Source organism: Tyto alba, unplaced genomic scaffold (genome assembly GCF_018691265.1).
Source record: "Tyto alba isolate M040663 unplaced genomic scaffold, T.alba_DEE_v4.0 Super-Scaffold_6, whole genome shotgun sequence".
Classification (NCBI taxonomy): domain Eukaryota; kingdom Metazoa; phylum Chordata; class Aves; order Strigiformes; family Tytonidae; genus Tyto; species Tyto alba.
This window is the reverse complement of record NW_024881327.1, coordinates 27,555,974-27,575,185: the sequence shown is the minus strand read 5'-3', so window position 1 is coordinate 27,575,185 and position 19,212 is coordinate 27,555,974. Positions and strand designations below refer to the sequence as shown.

Genomic DNA, 19,212 nt, shown 5'->3' with positions numbered 1-19,212 from the left:
CCCAGCCGAAGAAGCACTGATGGGAGATGCGCTTGTTGTCCAGAAAGTGGGAAAAACAACGTCAGGGAAAAGTGCTGTGTAAGCCACAGGACAACACTGTCCCAAAGGCAAAGGGGTACACACCACTTATAAATCAATTCAAGCTGCAAATTAGAGGCCTATCAGAAAAACATGGTTCCCCAAAAAACTTCCCTTTTAATAGATTGCCCTACTATTGCCAAGTATTTTAAGACACATGTTGATCAGATTATGAAAGAAATATTATGAGGTGGTACATGCATTAGTACGAATGACAACCCAAAGATCCTTCCCTTCCCACTGTGTCCCAGATCTTGTCTTCTAATTGAAACAAATGGCAGAGTACAATTTTTTATTTCTATGTTTGTTTTAACCGACTCAACAGTGCAATTCACAAAGGAAAAAAAGGCATAAGGACTACAAAAAAGCTGTACTGGAATAACAGAAACATCCTACTGTCCCAAGTTTATTTCAATGTTATAATTAATTTAAGTTCATTCGAAAAGTTATGAGAATTAATAAGCTGTAGTAACTAGAAACCTCTTTGAAGTAGTACATGCCTTACACTAATTCACTGCCACAGAATCAGTCTCGGGCCACATGCAATGAAAACATTAATTTTGTCTCTGATTTATCTTGTTTTCCAGTTAAGATCCATTCACAGGGCATGATCATCAGTCAGTTTTCTACACAAAAATCACATCAACATTCCTCCAAAGTCAGGGGGTGTGCAAAAAGGCAATCTAATTTCTTTGTTCACGCTTTACACTGCCAGCAGGGTCAATATTTTGGCAAAAGAAAAGATCCTCTCATTAAGGTCCTAGTGTAAGATTTTCATTTTACTTTCAGTTCTCCAATGAAATTAGTCACCGCATATGGTAGATTAACTGCAGTGGCTCAGCTTCTTCAGATGCAGTCAAGTTTCCTCACAACATGTGTATCAAGACTTAATTATGCTGCTAGCTTCACTGACTGGAATTATTAGTTTTCACATTCAACTACCTATCTGGACCAAATAAGGTGTGCTTACTGTCGGGTCAGAATGGAAGAACACAGGAAACCAGAAAATACCAAAGACCTGAGAAAAACCTTCAGAAACCAATCACTCTTTGTATTAAGAATCACTTGAATGATCTGAAAAGACTTGATAATTTAAGACCTTTTCTATAAGTAGTAAAAGCATATTTTAGTGAGTATTAGATCTTACAGTTACAAATGTAAAACAGTAAAATGCCATGCTGTATGAAGCCATTTACTGCTGCTATTGCAACTTTTCCTAGGTGATACATGTCATTAATAGATCTCATAGGTGAGATCATTATAAAGAAGTGTGGCCATAAAACTAACCACAGATTCAAGTGGAAACCTCTTCTCCTTTGCATCAGGGTTCTTCCTGCCTTTTAGCTTTTCTTCTTTTTTCCACAGGACCCCAATAGAAAATACTGCCTTCCTTCTCTGTTGCACTCTCCTATGGACTGTTGTTTCAAGCAAAACAGGATCATAAAAATCTCAAGTCAAATTTCTCTGCAATTGATTAGTTACTAATTTTCTCTTCCTTATAGCTAAAAAAATAAGCAGGGCTCATCTACCATCAGCAAAAAGCCTAGCATTTCATGCAGTAAACGGACACAGCCTGGTCAGGCACTTGTTTCACAAAAAAACACAGAAATGTAACACTTACTTGTATTTTCTATAATTTTTTTTCCAAGGCAGCTCCTCACTTGATTCATGGTTCCAGAAGAAGCTAGGCATCAAGCCAGGCACAGCCAACAAAGAGAGACCAGTACCTCCTCAGGTACTCCCAATTACTCTCTCAGAGCCCTGCCCTTTCTGCTGGCCTACACAGGTGTTCTGAACCAGCAGTAAGGGCTGACAACCTGTGTTTTTAGTAATAGCAACTGTGTAACAGAGTCAGAGGACTTGCCATGTACAAAATCATTGTTTCTCACATGTGCTTTGCAAAATCAAGGAAGGATTAAGATCCTCAACTATGAATGAGTTTCCATGCCACCCATGGAAGCTTATAACACCTCACTTCATTTAAAACCACTAGATCTCTATGTCTCTCAGCCAAGTTTGTTTAGTACTGAAGTCACTGTTTTGGCCCATTTTTCCAGTGCATAGGTAAAGCCACAACCACTGGAAAAAGAGTTGACTCCCCCATCTTGGAAAATATAACAGGCCACACATTAGAAGCCAGCAAAAAATATGAAATCAATAAATTGTTTTGATCCTTGCTTCTGCACATTTCCTCCTCTGACTGCAAGTTTCTGTTTGAGATGCACTGATATGGATAATGTTGACATGTAGAAGCTGCATGAGAAATCACAGTTCCTGAGTAGTCATGGCACATACAGAAAAATGACAGTGCTCTATTCCAGCCTCAACCCTGCTTCCAAAATCCAGGAAGATCTTAGGTAGCAATAGGTCAATATAAAGTATGTCTCATCCCAGAAACAATCTGTTTTTTACCAGTCATTTTGACCAGTTGCAGCCTTCCAATTACAAACCAGGCTGGGCATGAAGGATGTTGCCTAGATTTCTTTTCTGCCAAAAAAGGGAAGACATCTGAACATGTGCATGTCTGTCATTCACCTCCACACAATACATATCTTGGTGTCTGCTTTGGTTTTATTTTGGAATGACCAACAATAAAGCAAACAACTCAAAAAAACAAGATACCAAATGCACTGCTGCCATCTAGCAGACCTCTATTCCCTCCTGAGCAGGATATTTCAGTCTGTGGATATTATCTGCATCTAGGAATTTCAGTAGTAATATCACTCTTCTTGCATTTGGCCACTTTTAGAAGGTTTGTATAGAGATACTGAAAAAGTTACAGATTTAGCACCATTATTTTAATTAAAACCAGTTGGAAACAGTTATCTGACTTTACTTCCCTCTTGGACCTTACTTTATGCTAAGCACTTCCCATCTGGTTCACTCTCTTTTTCTTTTTGGCTTGCAACATACTCACACTGTCAAACTAAATTGCTTTTCACAGTAAATTTCAGCTCCAACCCTCAGGCGCTTTTTATTGAAGTATCTTGTTTGCCCTGGTATAGTTATAGTTCTCTTGGGATTTATATTATAAAATTTATTTTCATGGGTTTATAGCTGTGCAGTAAAAAGTCTCATTGCACTGAAATTTGGCTTACGAAGAAAAAGGAGAGCATTTTTCTAATATTTAAAAAGTTACATTGTAACATTTTAGTGGTTTTTTTTTATATATATATATTTCTAGATCTTTACAAACAAGACATTCATCTTCATTCTGAATTATTTCCAATGCACTGTATTGAACAGAAAAAGATCTTATATTATCTGTAAAAAGTACATATCTGACTTAAGGTTTTGATTTTAGAAGTTTCTAATTCAGTCAAAGCAAAATATTTTCTTACAAACCTTTCCTCCCACTAACTCTCCCCCATATCAGAGCTCTCCCTTCCCCACTGCCTTCTACTCCCATCGCTGCCCAGGAGCTTCAGACTCTCTGCCTGGGGAAGGCAGAAGCCAGCAAGCCTATTTGGCTCCATTTCGGTTAATCTCTTTAAGCCATCCCTGCTCTGTGATAGTACTATGCAACTGTTCTCTGAAGCAGAGTTCTGACAGCTAAAGATCAGGCTATTCAGCAACGTTTTTTTTCTTTAAGCAAAATAACAATGATTAATTAACTGACAATTACTTTGAGTGCAAAGGTAAATGTCCCAATACAACTAAAATGCGATATCCCCTTCCCCAAAATATTTTAATGCCTACAGCACCCAAGTTGAAGATTATCTAAGCTTTGAGACATTTCTACTTGGTACTTACCGTAGAAGTCAATGTTCTATGTGAACAAAATATAAAAAGAGTTGGCCAGAATGCATACCTAGTATAGCACAAGAAATCTTGACTTCTTTCCAGGAATAAGACACTGTAAAAGGGTTGAACACTTCCTCATGTGGATGTTATTGTGTTAGCTTATGCTTTATAGTGTTAGGAACTTTGCAGGGCTCTACATTCAAGGAACTTGATCATTGTGAGGAGGAGTCCAGGGGTGAATATCCATTGAGCTAATGTTTATATTATACTTGGCTTTCTTTTACTGACTCCAAAGCTTACTTTCAAATCGACCAGCTGCCAGCCCAAATCAAATTTTAAAATGTGCTGAGCATGACAGTATCGTGGTAGATTTCAATGGGGATCACTGGATAAACTGGAAGAGAAGGTGATGCAGGGAGTAAAGGAGTGTGATGAATCCTTCCCATCAGGTTCTCACTTCAACACCTGACATGCCACAGTCTAGCCCACCTGCATACTTGTTACTAATGATCAGGTCCCACTCTGGATTTACAGAGCTTAATAAAAGGTCTGTTTTTAAGGAGAAATGGTAGTTGAGACTGTAGGTTCATGAGTTGAGGAGGAGGGGGTCAGCAGCAGGGCCAGCTAAAGGAGATCCTGCTCTCCAGGAGGCAGCCCCCACTCCCTACAGCCCACCACCCCTTTGACTCTGCAACACGACTGCTCACAGAGACATGCTGTCAACAGGAGATTTCTTTTGGACTAGAAATAACATTTCCTTGAAGAAAAGTAGATAATTAGACCTATTTAGCCCTGAATATCTCAGTGCTTTGGGTAACACCACTGCACCACAGATACCTCTGCCAACCCAGTGGGGGGGGGGCAGCATGCAGTGGCCCAGTGCTCAAGGTGGCATTGGTGGTGAAGTAGCCAGGCCATCTGCTTGTTGCAGCCAGTTCTTAGCTCACAGCACCATGATCATGAGGCACTAGAGCTGCAAGCCCTCATCAGAAAACGCATAAGCTTCAAAGTGCTTCAAGAAATTTCTGAGCCTGGGATCCTTAAAGGAAGACCAGCAATGACCTTTTCCATCAAACAGCTCTTCATCATTTAAAAAAAGTAAAAAAATTAAAAAAAAATAGGAAAGAAAGTAAATACAACCTGGAAGAGGGAAAAAAAATAAACAGCAGATGGATAACAGGTTTCAAATTCACAGTCAGTTTGGTCTAGCAAAAGAGTATTTACACTTGAATAGATGGTAGCACAAAGCTGATTCTCACACTGTAGTCTTTAATAGTTTGTTCACCCTGAATAGCTGGAATTGCCAGAGATAAAGATACAACCCCACAGCTCCTCTGCTTTGTAGCATGCATTGGTTATTTACACCTGCTCCAACTCCACACAAAATGCCAGTCGGACGCCTTCATAGTCTTGCTTACAAAGGCATAAATGAAACTATGGTGTGCAAGTCCAAGAGCTCTCCTTTTTAATTTTGCATATCTTGCCACTGTGTATATCTAAAAAAGAATGAAGGAGTTGTGATTTTTTTTCAGATATTTTGTGACAATAGCCACATCTTATCTCTGTCTACACAACCTCATGATCTAGGCTTTAAAAAAAATAATTACTATACACACTAAAGATGTTACAATGCACTGCACCCACTTCTATTTGCCTTAGTCTTTGGAACCCACAATCTCTACTGATAAAATTTCAGGTCATGTAACTCACGAGAACGACTCATATAACTAGAGCTCTAAAGACCAAGCAGTGCCATCAGTTCTGCACAGGTGAAAGAGACTAGATCAAATATTTTGGGGAAAAGAAAACATTTCCTGGCCATACAGGAGTGAAATATCATGGATACACGATCCTCATTTTTAATCAATCTTGCTTTGTACTGCTGTAATTCCAGCAGAAGTCTGGACTATTTCTACCCATCTTCTACACTACATTAGATCCTGTGAAGGAAGTTAGACCTTGCTGCTCTGAGAAGCACTACCCCAATCTCATTTATTGCACATGTAGGCTATCCATATAAATGTGCTGGGAGAGTTGGACTCAGAAAGAAAGGAACTGGGGAATGAAAGATAGTCTGAGATGCACTACAGATTGGTGGAGGGTAGGCCTCCAATTAAGTTGTTAACTTGGTCAAAGGTCAGAACATTAAAAATTATAATGGCCAGACTAAAGGTCCATCTAGCCCATTATTTTGTCCCCAGCACTGACTAAGAGCAGATGTCTTGGGAAGAGCTTAAGATGATTTCTGATTTCTTGCTTTACCTTCCCCTCATCACCAAGCTACCAGGTATTCTCAGAGAAAACTCATGATTTTTATTAAGTGAAAAAGACACTGTTCACTCCATAGCTTTGTAAGCACAAAATCAATATATGAAACTAGTGGCTGGTTTAAGTTAAAGAAAATTCATTGGAGCAAACTGAAATGACCACAACAGTGAGACTAGGCACATTCTTACTGCAAACCAACATCTCCTACATCAGACCTGGTAACTGTTTGGACATATAAAGACACACTCACAAACCATTCTCTCTCTTAGATGGATGTCACAGTGTGTGTTAAATCAGTGGCTTGCCCCTGCCTAAGGCATACTGAATGCATCCCACCGGATTAGGCTCTACTGCTGAGATGGACAGGAACATTATTTAAGAATTGCATTTTGACTCTTCCAGGACCTCTGTCTGAGGAAAAGGCTCAGGCAGCTTACAAGCAGTGGGCTGACCTTGGCAATTCACTGGTGCATAACACTGACAATGGAATAACTTGACAAAAGTCATTGTGTGCAAGCACTGCCTTCATCATCAATGCTCTCCTCAGAGTGTTTAATGCCATTTAACCATCTTTGGGGCCCAACAGTGAGACCAACTGATGAACTGATCCATGTTAAACCAACTCAACAAGAACAATAATCAACCTGGGCAAATTCTGCCTTATTTGGGTGAGCAGCTGTTATATTGATATGACTAAGGGGAAAAAGGAATGAGATAAGGAATGTCTCAAGGGAGCAACAGGACAGCACGTCAGCCCAAGCAGGCAGCTCAGTAGCTTTGGGGGAGAAGAACATATGTGAATGGAAAGAGCAGTAGGGACAGTAATGTTTGTATTAAGGGGTTTTTTAAAACATTCTTATTTCAAGTCAATGCAACTGATTGATTTGACACCCTGTAGATTAAGTTTTCATGCCTGTCTTTTGCTTGGAAACAGACATTTATATTTATACCTCTGAGAAAACTAAATATTCCTCCTCTGCATTTGACAAGTGTATTCACTCTCAGGAAAGTTACTAAATACACAGGGATAGACAATAAACTCAGAATGACAGAATGACTCCTCCAGATCTCAGCATGAATCTCAGTCCATTACTATACTACAGCACCAGCCAGTGGTACTATTATAGTTATATTATAGTTATTATAGTTAATAACAACTTGTAATAAGTTATATTATAGTTAATACAGTTAATTTTTCTGATTTTTTCAGTAGTTTGGTTTGGGTTTTTTTTCCTGACCATTGCAGCTCTTTTCATCTTAAAAACAATGTTTCAGCCCTTGAAAGGCATTGCAGAATTTGACCACGTGTCCTTTTCTGGCTGCAGCTATATTAGGTCTAGATATTTTTGCCCCAGTTGCTCATCGCCTTGATGCCTGAGATTACCAACCTGACGGCTGAGCTGCTTGCATTTCATTCAAGGTTCAGTGTAGACAGACTGGGAGGAAAGGGACATGGTGCAGGGGAGGAGGAGGCAATAGCACTTCAGGCCAGCAGGAGCCGTAGCCAGAACGTGCAGGCTATCCCTGAGACCCATTTACACACCACCACTGTCCACAAGCAGTGGAAGAGGTGGCTTCTGGAGACACACTTGGTTGTTGCACTGAAAACAGGTCAGCTGTGCACGGCCAGAAGCTGCACTGTAGGTTATGGTGACAAATCACCACAGCACAACTGACTGGCTGGGCAGTTCTGACTCAATTAATAACAAAGTTCTAATAAAGTCTTGAGAGAAAGGTTTCACCTAATGTTTATTTATCTGCAGTGTGTTCAATCCACATCCCTCTGCTTAATAGAAATATAAATAGCAACTTTATTGACACACATGCATATACATATGCATATATGCATACATAAATATACACCTTTTTCAGAAATGGACACCATAGGATTTCTACATTTAAAAACCATTTCACTTCTTTGTGAATTTTAATCCATTTTTTGAATTTTTTTCTCAACAAAAACAAAGACGAAGGAGAGGCAAATCAAGCAAACACTTACCAGTTCAAGTTATCAATAAAACACAGTAGAAAGCCCATAGTCTGATACATTTTTCCTGGCTTCATCTTTGTGTGACTTAAGTAGAACAAGTCACTTTAGCTGATATAATAAAGGTTGTTGGGCCTTTCTCATGATAGACACTGTTCTCAGCTGCTTACAACTTTAACTCTTTAAGCTGTATATTTCTCTGTATGTCTTCCTTAAGATGCTTTTTATTTTTTCACATTTACGTAATTCTACTCTTTCTCTGAGCAAGATTAAAAGGAAATGTGTGTTGCACTGCCTAATCTAAATCCATACAAAAGCTTTCCTTATAAACTTGAGTGTTGGCTCAAGGTATGTAGTCTACAGCAGTGACCTAGCAGTTGACAGCTTGTCTCCCTAGAGTCAAGGATATATTTCCTAATGATTTTGAGGAAAAACAAAACCAAAATCATATTAGCCAAATTATAATCATTTTCCAATCTGAAAAAAAATGGTTTCCACGTGCTAATATATACACATCTAAATCTAAGTATCTAAATATTTTACTGCATCTGGCTCAGGACCCAACATTCCAATTTTCTCTCAACTTCTAATGAGATCTGTGAAAGCATTACTGCTTAATCACCTATTGGCCCTCCCCAATTTTACTAACATTTAAAACTTCTTTTTTAATAGAATTTGACCAGACAAGCAATACACAGACTGTTGAACAAAGATTTCCCAAGTACACACTACATTATATAAAATACATGCTACCAACCCAAATAATGCTAATGCTCAGATATATGTCCTGTAAGTAAGTTTTTCCAAGCACTAGAAATTGGGCACGTTTGTACGTTCAGAGCTGACATTTTCTCCCAGGGTCAAGCACTCAGGCTTTGCTTGGAAATTTACAGTGTCATCAGGCATGACAACTGAAAACCTTGTACATGACATGGACAGACAAACTTCTGACAGTATTACTTAAGGAATTCAGCTTTGCAAATACTGGACATCAATGTTTTCTTTCATATAATTTTATTTTTGGCAAATAACTTGATTATACAGTAAGAGTATGGTATTCAGAGGGTCAGGCATCAATATAAAAGCTAATCAGTGGATCAGATAAGTTGAACCCCAAGCCACAATTAAAAAAAAAAAAAATCAGTTAATCAGTTAATTTTGCTTTTTTGCAAATATTATCTTGCCTGTTAGCAATTCAGACTTCACTACATCCCAGAATGTCTGAGTACTGACATGAATGAAATTAAGTAGCATAATGATTGTCTTCTTTGTATAATCCTATTTTTATAATTTATATTCAAAAGAATCTAAATAATGCAAGGATAGTAGGGCAGAAGTCACTCTACAAACAAAATAAATTAGCCTCAACACCGGAACTTAAAACATATTTTAAGAATTGAAATCCTGGAAGACACATATCCTACTCCAAAATATAAGTAGCTCTGCTTCAAGTGTAGAATTAGTCCTCCACTTAAACTTTTGCAGAGCCTCATAATATTCCACCATTGCCACAAACTGCTTGTGCCCAGAGATTTTCAGGACTAATCCTATTGCAGCTTTGCCCTATGTCCAGACTATTGCATTCCCCTTCCTGCCATTACACACTTGTATTCTGCATTTGAATATCTTCAGTTTTAAGCTTCTGGTGTATGTGCAAACCATCAGTTACTCTCTTCACTGAGAGAGTGCAGATAGTGACAGGTTTGTGATTTTATTCTATTTATAATAAAATATTTTTTTCTTTAATTGAGACAGCAATTATTATGATTGCAATTGAATTTAATTTATCTCCTTAAAAAAGTTCTGTGGTTATCCAGAACATAATGTCATTACAAGTTTTACAGAGCAGAGACCTATAATGAGGGAGAAAGAAATGCTTGAAAGGCAGATTTATGAACTACGGGTAATAAATGTTGCTGGATCCTGAAGCACTCCTACTGCAATTACAGGTAGCTATTTTCAAGGAAGCCTAGGATTCCCAATAAAGTTTAAGCACCACCAGCTTTAGGAGGCATCACATCGTGTTGGCAGGCTGGTGCCTCCCTCCCCTTCAGGGAGGAGCCTCTAGCAGGTACCTCCTGCCTCTTCCTATTCACAGGGGCACACAGTTCAGGCTCAGCTGGCTCTGACAAATCATTGGGCAGATACTGCTCCTCACCCACCCTGCCCAGGGCACTGCACCACTTCCAAACTTGCGGGTCTGCGAGTGAAGTGGGATCCTTTCTCCTACTGCTGGAAGCCACAAGCTGCAAGCTTCTTGACAGCTCCCCTCCGCGACCTGCTTGACAATAGTCTCTGGTTATCCCTCCCGTCTCAAGCTGTGTGCCTCTCATCTCTGCAAACTTCAGCAAAAACCCTGTCACTCCCCTCTTCCTTGGAAGCAACTGCTTGCTATTGCACTGAGAGCCACAGGAGCTTTCAGCAGCACTGCGGCTGGGGGGTTAGAAAAGTCACGATGGGGAGAGCTGCTCGCCGCCACCACCACCACCACTGACCCCAAAGTACAGAGACTGCCTTACAAGCCCTATAGGGAATGAAAAACAGAGCTGAGGGAAGCAGAGAATGTAGATTAAGCGCTTCTGGTTTACCTTCCTCATAGCACAGACACAAGAAGTGATTTAACAAGGATGGAGGAAGATAAATTACCAGTAGACAGGCTAGGCAGATTTGGATCACTTACCGCTGCCAGAAACTGACACGAAGGGTTTATTATCTTTCTTCAGCATAATCCAAGTATTTATTTCCAGACCCCACCTGCAATTAGCACTGCAGTGTCTTAGTAACATGTACATTCACTTTTGTTCTTGGATTATAGTAGTGATCAGATACACTAAACTAACCAGTGCACCAAAAACTGCACAAATAGTGAGACGGCAATACAGTTGTCAGAATTAGAATGTCAGAAAAGAAATAATTATGTGGAACATTTAAATCTCAGATATACAACAATTGCATTATTTACTGCTGCACAATTAATTTGCACTGATGTTATAAAAAAAATAACAAATTGCTACTGCTTATATAGCTTCTGTAGGCTGTGCAAAACTGCAGAAGTCAGCAGTACAGATACACTGGCCATTAGGAAATAGCTGGCCACTGTAACTCTGTGGTCTAGGAAACACTATGTGAAATTCTGTACACACTTAAATAAATCTGGTTGATATAGGTGAACTAAATTACCATAAAGGCTGATTTATTAATTGGGAACAAAACATTACTGTATGAAACCTTCATTAAAAAGCATTTCACTGTGACTAATGTTAGTATATTGTTATGTATGATCTTAAGCATTATTAAGAAGGCATCTGACAAATGATTACTGCATGTCTTCTCATTGCCTCTCAGTAAGGTGTATTTGGTAAACTAAATGAGGTCCTACCTCTAAAGCCCTCAACCTTTTCTATGACAAATGCAAAATCCTTTAAGACACATGCAATCCAACTTACGGTGGCAAAAATCAGCCTGAGGAAAAGCATAAATATATCATTTCCATGGTACTTTACACAGTGCTCTAGAGTAGTTTCATGGATTGGTTCTCCTAACAGTTCTTGCTAGATGGTCCTTATACACAGGTAGACAGATGGATTTTGTAGACTTAGGATAATTTGAAGCACGTCACAGTAATTAAGCATGTGGCATTTTTCTTTCTTTTAATTCTGTCAGTTCTGTGACAGCAGGAATTATCACACACAGCACATAACAAGTAAAATCTTCAGATGTGATGCTGTGATATTAACATGGAACTAGAACAGGACCAAATCCAGAACAAGATAAGAGGTTATCTGCCTTTCTCATGTAGGAATTGTTGGAAAGAGGGAGAGAGAGAGACCAATAAAATTACAAGCCAAGTTTGCCCATTCACAACTTCAGAAGTTTTATAAGCGTTTAAGAACCCATCTATCACAAAAAAAAAGACAAATGCAGGTAATAACTCAATTTTGTGAGTTCGAAAGCACCACTATGAGTGTCTTTGTTAAAGGGATGTTTAAAAGAAGCTATAAAAGAATTTGACCCTTATCCTCATGCAGTCACCTAATATTCCTCCCAAGTGTCACAGGTTTATCAGCAAGCATTTGCTTAGATGCTCTGTGATTTACAGTCTAACAAAAGGAGAGGAACTGCCCTGCAGAAATGGCCTAGGCTATGGAGAATATCTTCAGGGACCAAATATCAACTCACATACACTCTAGAAGGAGCAGGGATCTGGAAGATCCAGCCTACATCATAGCTACTCTCAATGTTCATTAAGTAACCACCATATGATATTTCACAAGTGTTTGATTGCATTATGCCATTTCTAAGAGGTCATGTTCAATTATCATATAATGATAAACTGATTATGAAAACATAAAAATAAGGAATCAGATATTACCAATATTTCCACAGCATGGATGAAAATACACATACCTATCAGACAAAATTAAAGCAGCAGTAGGTGCCAACGAATTGAAAAAAGACAGCTACCAGCAGAACCAGTTATAAATAAAACAATCTGCAAAACAATTTGAAAATGACTGCATTAAGAGCATGAAAAATAGGATGTCCAAGTAGAAATCTCATTATATGTTCTTCAAAACACTGTACACGTTTGCATGTAAAGTTTTCGGTCAAGATGCTGTTCTACAATATTTGGCATATGCTCTGATGCTTTATACTGTACCCAGCATACTGTGCTGTATAAATTAATCATGCTTTACAAGCTATATAAAGCCTGTATGCCAGGAATCCATGTGCATAACCGTTCTGTATTTAAACAAACAAAAAAGCCACTACAGAAAATATTGCCTTCTCAAATAAGTAAAATGTGGTTTCAAATCTCATTATCTTTTTCACCCTTCTCTTACAGGATCACAACAACAGCTGCTTGCATGATGGATCTACGCAGATATCCTCTGGATGAACAAAATTGCACACTAGAAATTGAAAGTTGTAAGTTACTGGAGGGAGAGGGTTGGCCAAATGACAGCTGTGGATTGAAAGACATTCACAGGTTAAGTAAAACAGGAGCAAGTTGTGTGAGCTTGCACACTGAAGATACCCAATTTATTTCTATAATACATAAGCCAAAATATGTGTCGTGGTTTGGGCCTGGTTGGCAGCCAACCACAATGCAGCAGCTCTCTCTCCCTTCCCCTCCGGCAATGAGAAGGGACAGAGAGCCAGGCTTGGGGTTCGAGATAGGACTGGGATGGGGAAAAATCCCCCTTTATGATCACGAGCAAAAGGCAGACTCGTTAGGGGAAGAAAAAAAGAACATACATTTATTACAGACACTAACAACACATAACAGAGTAGGACAGTGAGAAGCATTGCCACATCTTGAGAACACCTTCCCCCCACCCCTCCCTTCTTCCCGGGCTCAGCTCTGCTCCCGATATCTCTACCTCCTCCCCCAGTGGCGCAGGGGCAGGGAATATGGGGTGCAGCCAGCGCTGCCACTTCTTTCATCTTCGGTGAGGGGAGTGTCTGAAACTTGTTCCTCCTGCTCCATCGTGGTCCCCCTCTCACAGGAGACAGTCCTCCACAAACTTTCTCCAACATGAATTCCTCCCATGGGCCGCAGCGTTCCCCAAACTGCTCCGTCATGGGTCACTAAATTTCTCCGACTGGATTCCCTCCCACGGCTGCAGCCCTTCCCGAGCTGCTCCGGCGTGGGACTCCCCCGCATGCTGCAATCCTCCCAGAGCTGAATTACAGCAGCGGGGCTACCTTTTCCCATGAGACCCCGGCCTTCTTCGGGCACAGAACCTTGATCAGGCGAGCAGGAGCAACAGGCCGTAAATCAATGTCTGCTCCACCGTAGATCTTCATGGGTGGCAGGGGGGGGCCGCCCTGCCGTCTCACCACAGGATACAGGGGGGTCTCTGCTCCGGCACACCTCCCCCCTCCTTTCTTCCTCCGTTCCTCCACTGACCTTGGTGTTCATGCAGCTACAGCAACTCCTCCTCACAAGTCCCACTGCCTGTCACCACGTCCCTTCTTAAATACATTATCGCAGAGGCGCAGCTGATTGGCTCAATTTCCCAAACAGAAGTGGAGCTGACTTGGAGCTGGGGGAGCTTCGAGAAGCTTCTCACAGGGGGCCACCCCAATAGCCCCCTCCCCTGCCACCAAAAATCTCCACCACTCACTCAACCCAGGACAATATGTTTAATTAACATTGTTGGTTGATCCAAGCTTGTAAGATGTCTTTCAAAATTTCTTGTCGAGGAAGGGAGAACAGTAAATCAGAGGACAGCAACCAAGCACTGCTCATCCTCAGTACCTAATCACTGCAGAACCTGAATTAATTACTTCACCTCAGTGCGTTCGTCTCTAACATCAAGATTAACATCTGCCCCACATGGTGGTGGCAGGATTGATCAATTGCTCTCATCAAAACACTCAGAGATTATAAAAGGAAACAACTTGATCCTTCAGCACCAAGGTTAATGAGAGCTTTGCCATTGTCTTCCGTGAGCACAGGATGAAGGTGTGCACCTGCAAATTTTTGTCACTAACATAGTCTTTGCATCTTTTATGATGCTAGCCTTTAGAGAAATGCCTATCAAGGTTTTTGAAAAGAATATTTATTCTGTCGTTGGTCAAATCAGCTGCTGCCACTAACCACAGAGCAGCCTGTAAACAAACTGGTTAAGACTACAGAGCATGCAAGGCAAAATAATGCAGCAGTTTTATAAGAATTTCCATTTTTCACATTATGACACATGCACTGTTAGAGTTAACCAGTCTTTTTTTCTTTTTTTTTTTTTTTTTTTTTGTAATAATATTTCTCTCTAAAGCATGAGGTTCTAGAAAGGATTAACAGATTTCCCCAAATACGGTATTTTGGTTCAGTTTACTGAGGAGAAAGAACAATTTTAGCATTTGAACCTCTGCTTTGATGGATAGTCTGAAGAATTAAATAAACAGGGAAACAAGCTGATCCAGGATTAACCAAAATAATTTCCTAATATGTATTTCATCAACAAAAGCAATGTTTTCATTGTTTGTAGCACATCCCACTCAAGGAACTAAAAGTTATCAGAAGTCCAGCAAGTATAGTTTTCATTCTGCAGAAACTCATGATATAAGATTTTGCTGTGGACTGAAAAGAGGTTAAATTTCCCAAAGCCTCACAGCATCAGTTTTCATAAGGATTCCATTAGTCTTCAGTTGCTTAGATTTGACAAATAAAAACATTTTCACGGTGTCAAAACAAAGGAATATTCATGTATAAAACATTTAATAGTATTGTAACACAAATATAAAATAAGGAAGTCTAAACCAAATAAGACAAAATCACTTTGAGCCTTAGAAATGTTGCTGGGAAAGATTTCAGTTTATTCTGAACTGCTGAGGTTTTCATCAGTTGTGTTAAATATAAATTTAATCAGTTAAATATAAATTTAATATATCTCAACATATCTGTGAGGTGGCAATTTTTAGGTACTGAAAAAAGCCTACAGTCAGTCCAGAGCATTATTGAGAGACAAGATGGGGTCTCAGCCCAATGTTTATAATTTCTACTTGGTGGCACCAGAAAGATGCCTTGTTTAAAGCATTGAAAAGGGCACATACCTTCAAAATTACTCTCCATAATATTTTGCTTCTTTGTAAGTGCACAACTAGTATCGGCCTCAGTGTAAGTCAGTGGAGGTGCAGCTTTTAATTTAGATTTTAAATTGTTTAGTAAGAAACTTTAAATATTTCCCTGAGAGTTATTTGGTTTAGTTCCTTTTCCTGGAATGTCATTTCATAGTGATTTTAGAAATTCTCTACCAGGTTGAGACAATAAACTTTTTATTCCACCAGAAAAGATTTAAATCAGGTAAACACTCACAGGAAGCTTAATGAAAAATATTTTTTATTAGAACAGAACAGAATCTGCTCATTTATTTATTTAGAGATTCAAAAATGATGGTTTTGATTTTTAAGATCCTAGTGTTTTGGCACTGCAGGCAGACATCTCGGAAAGAGAAGCAAGGAGACTGTTGTCAGGGTTCCCTGTGAAGCACCTCAATAGCTGCAGTTCCAAGTCACCGCAATAGCTTATTCTCTGTCCATCGTTCAACACGTACAAGGAATTCTCTGGAAGGACGTGCTGGATATGCACCAGATTAAACCCTCTTAACAGACGCAGTAGTGTGGCAAGCTGGGCCAAGTTGATGTGCATGTAATGAATACCTGTGTTAGACCAACATGCATTAACTTTCCTTGCACATCTGCCTTCAGTTAACCTGTCCATACCTACAGAGCTCTGAGTTGACTGAGGCACCACAAACCCACAACCCTGTGTATGAACACATATACAGCCATTTTCTTCTCATTCCCAAGAAGCAGAGGCATTAGGTAATTGTAACTTCCCTTTCCAGTGATGTCCATCACCTTACTGATCTTCCCAGTTACTTTCTGCTAATACAAAACTCCGTCCCAATCTCATAATCCACCATTTTATGGGACCTACAGAGCCACTCATTAAGCTACATCATTGTCATATGCATCCTTGGGCTTTGCAGTTCCCTACCTTCTTTGGCACAAAACACTTTTCTTGGTGTTGCTTGATGCTGCTTGGCTTATCTTTTGGCTTAAACTTACTAAGGTGTGCAATGGATGTGTTTGGAGAATGACTGATATCTTGATCTTCAAATTAAGTGCATAACATATCTCTTCAGTGACTTTTCTACCTGATAAGGAGTGGAAATGGATATATATATATACAGTACCACAGCAATCAAAATGGGCAACTTCATACTGAAGTTGCCTTCATACTGAATTCATACCTGAATTTATTTGCTGGGAGATAGTTGATTTGAAGTCTCCAGCCCAATCATGACTAAAGCTGATCAAAGTACATGAGCATTTATCAGCTAGCAGCCCAGAAACCAGACTGACACTTGGCTGGCTCATATCTCTTTTTTCACAAGCTTTCACATAAACAAAGCTTTGTAGGGATGAATGCTCAGTGAGAACGGACTTAGTACTACCACTGAGACCTCATCAAGAATCAAAATTAGCATCAGATGGAATAAGCAATTAAAATGCTAACACAATCAGGGATGAGAGAGTACCATGTCAACCATGTGACCAGTCACACATCCCCAAAAGAAAATGGCTTTGCAGACCTTTTGAACACTTGTTATAAATAATTCATGTCTCTAAAGATACATATTTTTTTATGCTAATACTTGTTCAGCTGATCCAAAGAAAAACAAAATCTTTTTTCACAAACTGACAGCAGGTCAAAATTGGCAGAGTGCATTACTTCTCATGAGTATTTAGATCAGTTCTACTGACAACTGAATGATTTTCCAAAAGCACAAACATGCTTACCTGCTTCCGAAAGCCCACAGGTAGTATATGTGTCAGGAGCACTGGCATCTTTGACAGTTCTCCACCTAAAATATACCTTCAAATACAGCACAGGTTTTCTCCTCTGCATCTCTAAAACTCTTGAAAATTATTGATCATACCTGGAAGAAGAATAGATTTCTGAAGAGCAGACTGACTACTTCTTTCTTAGGCATTTGAGTACAAGAAAGCCAGTTGTCCTGAGTACCCATCAATCGCCTTGAAAGCTACCAGGGAGCAGAGTGGAGAGGGTGAATCAAGAGGTGATAACCATGTCCACTGCCTCTCTGTTCATGCCACATGCATTAGGCATGTCACATTTTCTTCCCTGACAGGACCAGTTTACGAGATTCCCACCCTCAACCCCTCCTTCCATCTTGTGCATCACACTTCAGCTGTTCAGCTTTCTGTTGTGCCAGAATACATGTCTTCACAGAGCTAGGATGATTGTTAACATTTTCTTGGTTAAAATATATCCCTTTGAAAGGAAGGCTTATCTCCTTCAATTCTGGGAGAGACGGGAATTAAACAAACCCCAGGGCAGAACTGTTCCTTAAATAAAAGGGCCAGGGAATGTGGTGCTATAATCACTAAGCAACCATGGAACTGCCTGTGTAACAGCAAGCAGCATCCCTCACTGGCAGATGCTGTGCACTATGTGCATTGTCAGACCATTTCCAAAGCACTGGAAAGTGGGTTTGTTCATTTTTACACAGTGTATGGTTATAGGGTTTAACCCACGTGGCAGCAGCTTCCAGACCAGTACTGTTCATGGAAACCATCACTGAACAATAATTGCTACTTTGAGGAGATGAGCTCTAAGTTGCCATCACCACTGACTTTCTTCTTCTGCTACCTACAGTCTTCCTGGCTTCAGCAGGAATGTAGTAACAGTAACACTGACCTTCTTTTAATCCTACCTTTGTTCCATAACAGCATTTTTATCCTTGATGCTGCCAGTAATCATGCAAGCTTGATGCATGCAGAAAGAAAACAATAAATGGAACCGGACACATAGACAGCAAAAAGACCTGTACGGATGTGTAAATCTTTGCAATGCTAACAGCCTTATATCTAGTAGCTCTCAGCAGCACATAATCTGACATAGAAGTAACGTCTGATCTTTGGTGGTGAAAAATGTCATGGCTCCATTTTTGTCAATTAAACCACCGCAACTCACCCTGAGAATCTTCTCAACCTGTTTTTTTACTAGTTCTTTCAAATGTTTGTTCCAAGTGGATGGCTTTTTCCTCTGCCCCAGCCTTTAAATTAGATTTAAGCAGCAGAAACACTAACTCAGAAGTGAAGAGACATGTTTATGAGAAGTGTTCAATGCCTGTAGAAAATGCACACAACAATTTGGAATTTAAGCAAAAAGACAAAGGGTGAATAATAAACCAAGTCAAAGGTCTGTACGGGCATGTAAAATATCTATCCTGCATTTAAATGGGAGTAGTTATTAAGCTGATCTCCCCTCTCCTGCAGATGTAAATGCATGGCTCGCATGGAGGTGCGCACTTGCAGGTGCAATCACAACCAGTATGACTATGCAATAGAAACAGCAAGCAAAAGCCTAACAGTTAAACCAATGCTGAGACGCTAGACCATGGCCAGGATGGATCACGTGTTCTTCACACCGTCATTAAACTCATGCAAAAAAAAATGAACTTTAAGAGATTTATGTGCTTCTAACCCTGTGTAGAAGGACACAAGGGCTGCCAAGTGGTTCCCTGAACATCATCCTTTGGAAAGCATGTCAGTTAGCAGATACTCAGGTTCTCAAGTGTTACCTGCTGCACCATCCT

At 39.8% G+C, this 19,212-nt stretch overlaps 1 protein-coding gene across 6 annotated transcripts in view; it reads left to right on the top strand.

Annotated features, from left to right (window-relative positions):
• GABRB1 (gamma-aminobutyric acid type A receptor subunit beta1) overlaps window positions 1–19,212 on the top strand; it is a 136,754-nt gene that overhangs the window by 90,827 nt on the left and 26,715 nt on the right. For all 6 annotated transcript variants that reach the window (XR_006167040.1, XR_006167039.1, XR_006167038.1 and 3 more), the window contains exon 5: window positions 12,924–13,006. Coding sequence is in view for 3 of the 6 variants with exons in the window: in XM_042808270.1 (XP_042664204.1) it covers window positions 12,924–13,006 (83 nt within the window). In the remaining 3 variants the exon portion in view is untranslated. The remainder of the gene's footprint in view (window positions 1–12,923; window positions 13,007–19,212) is intronic.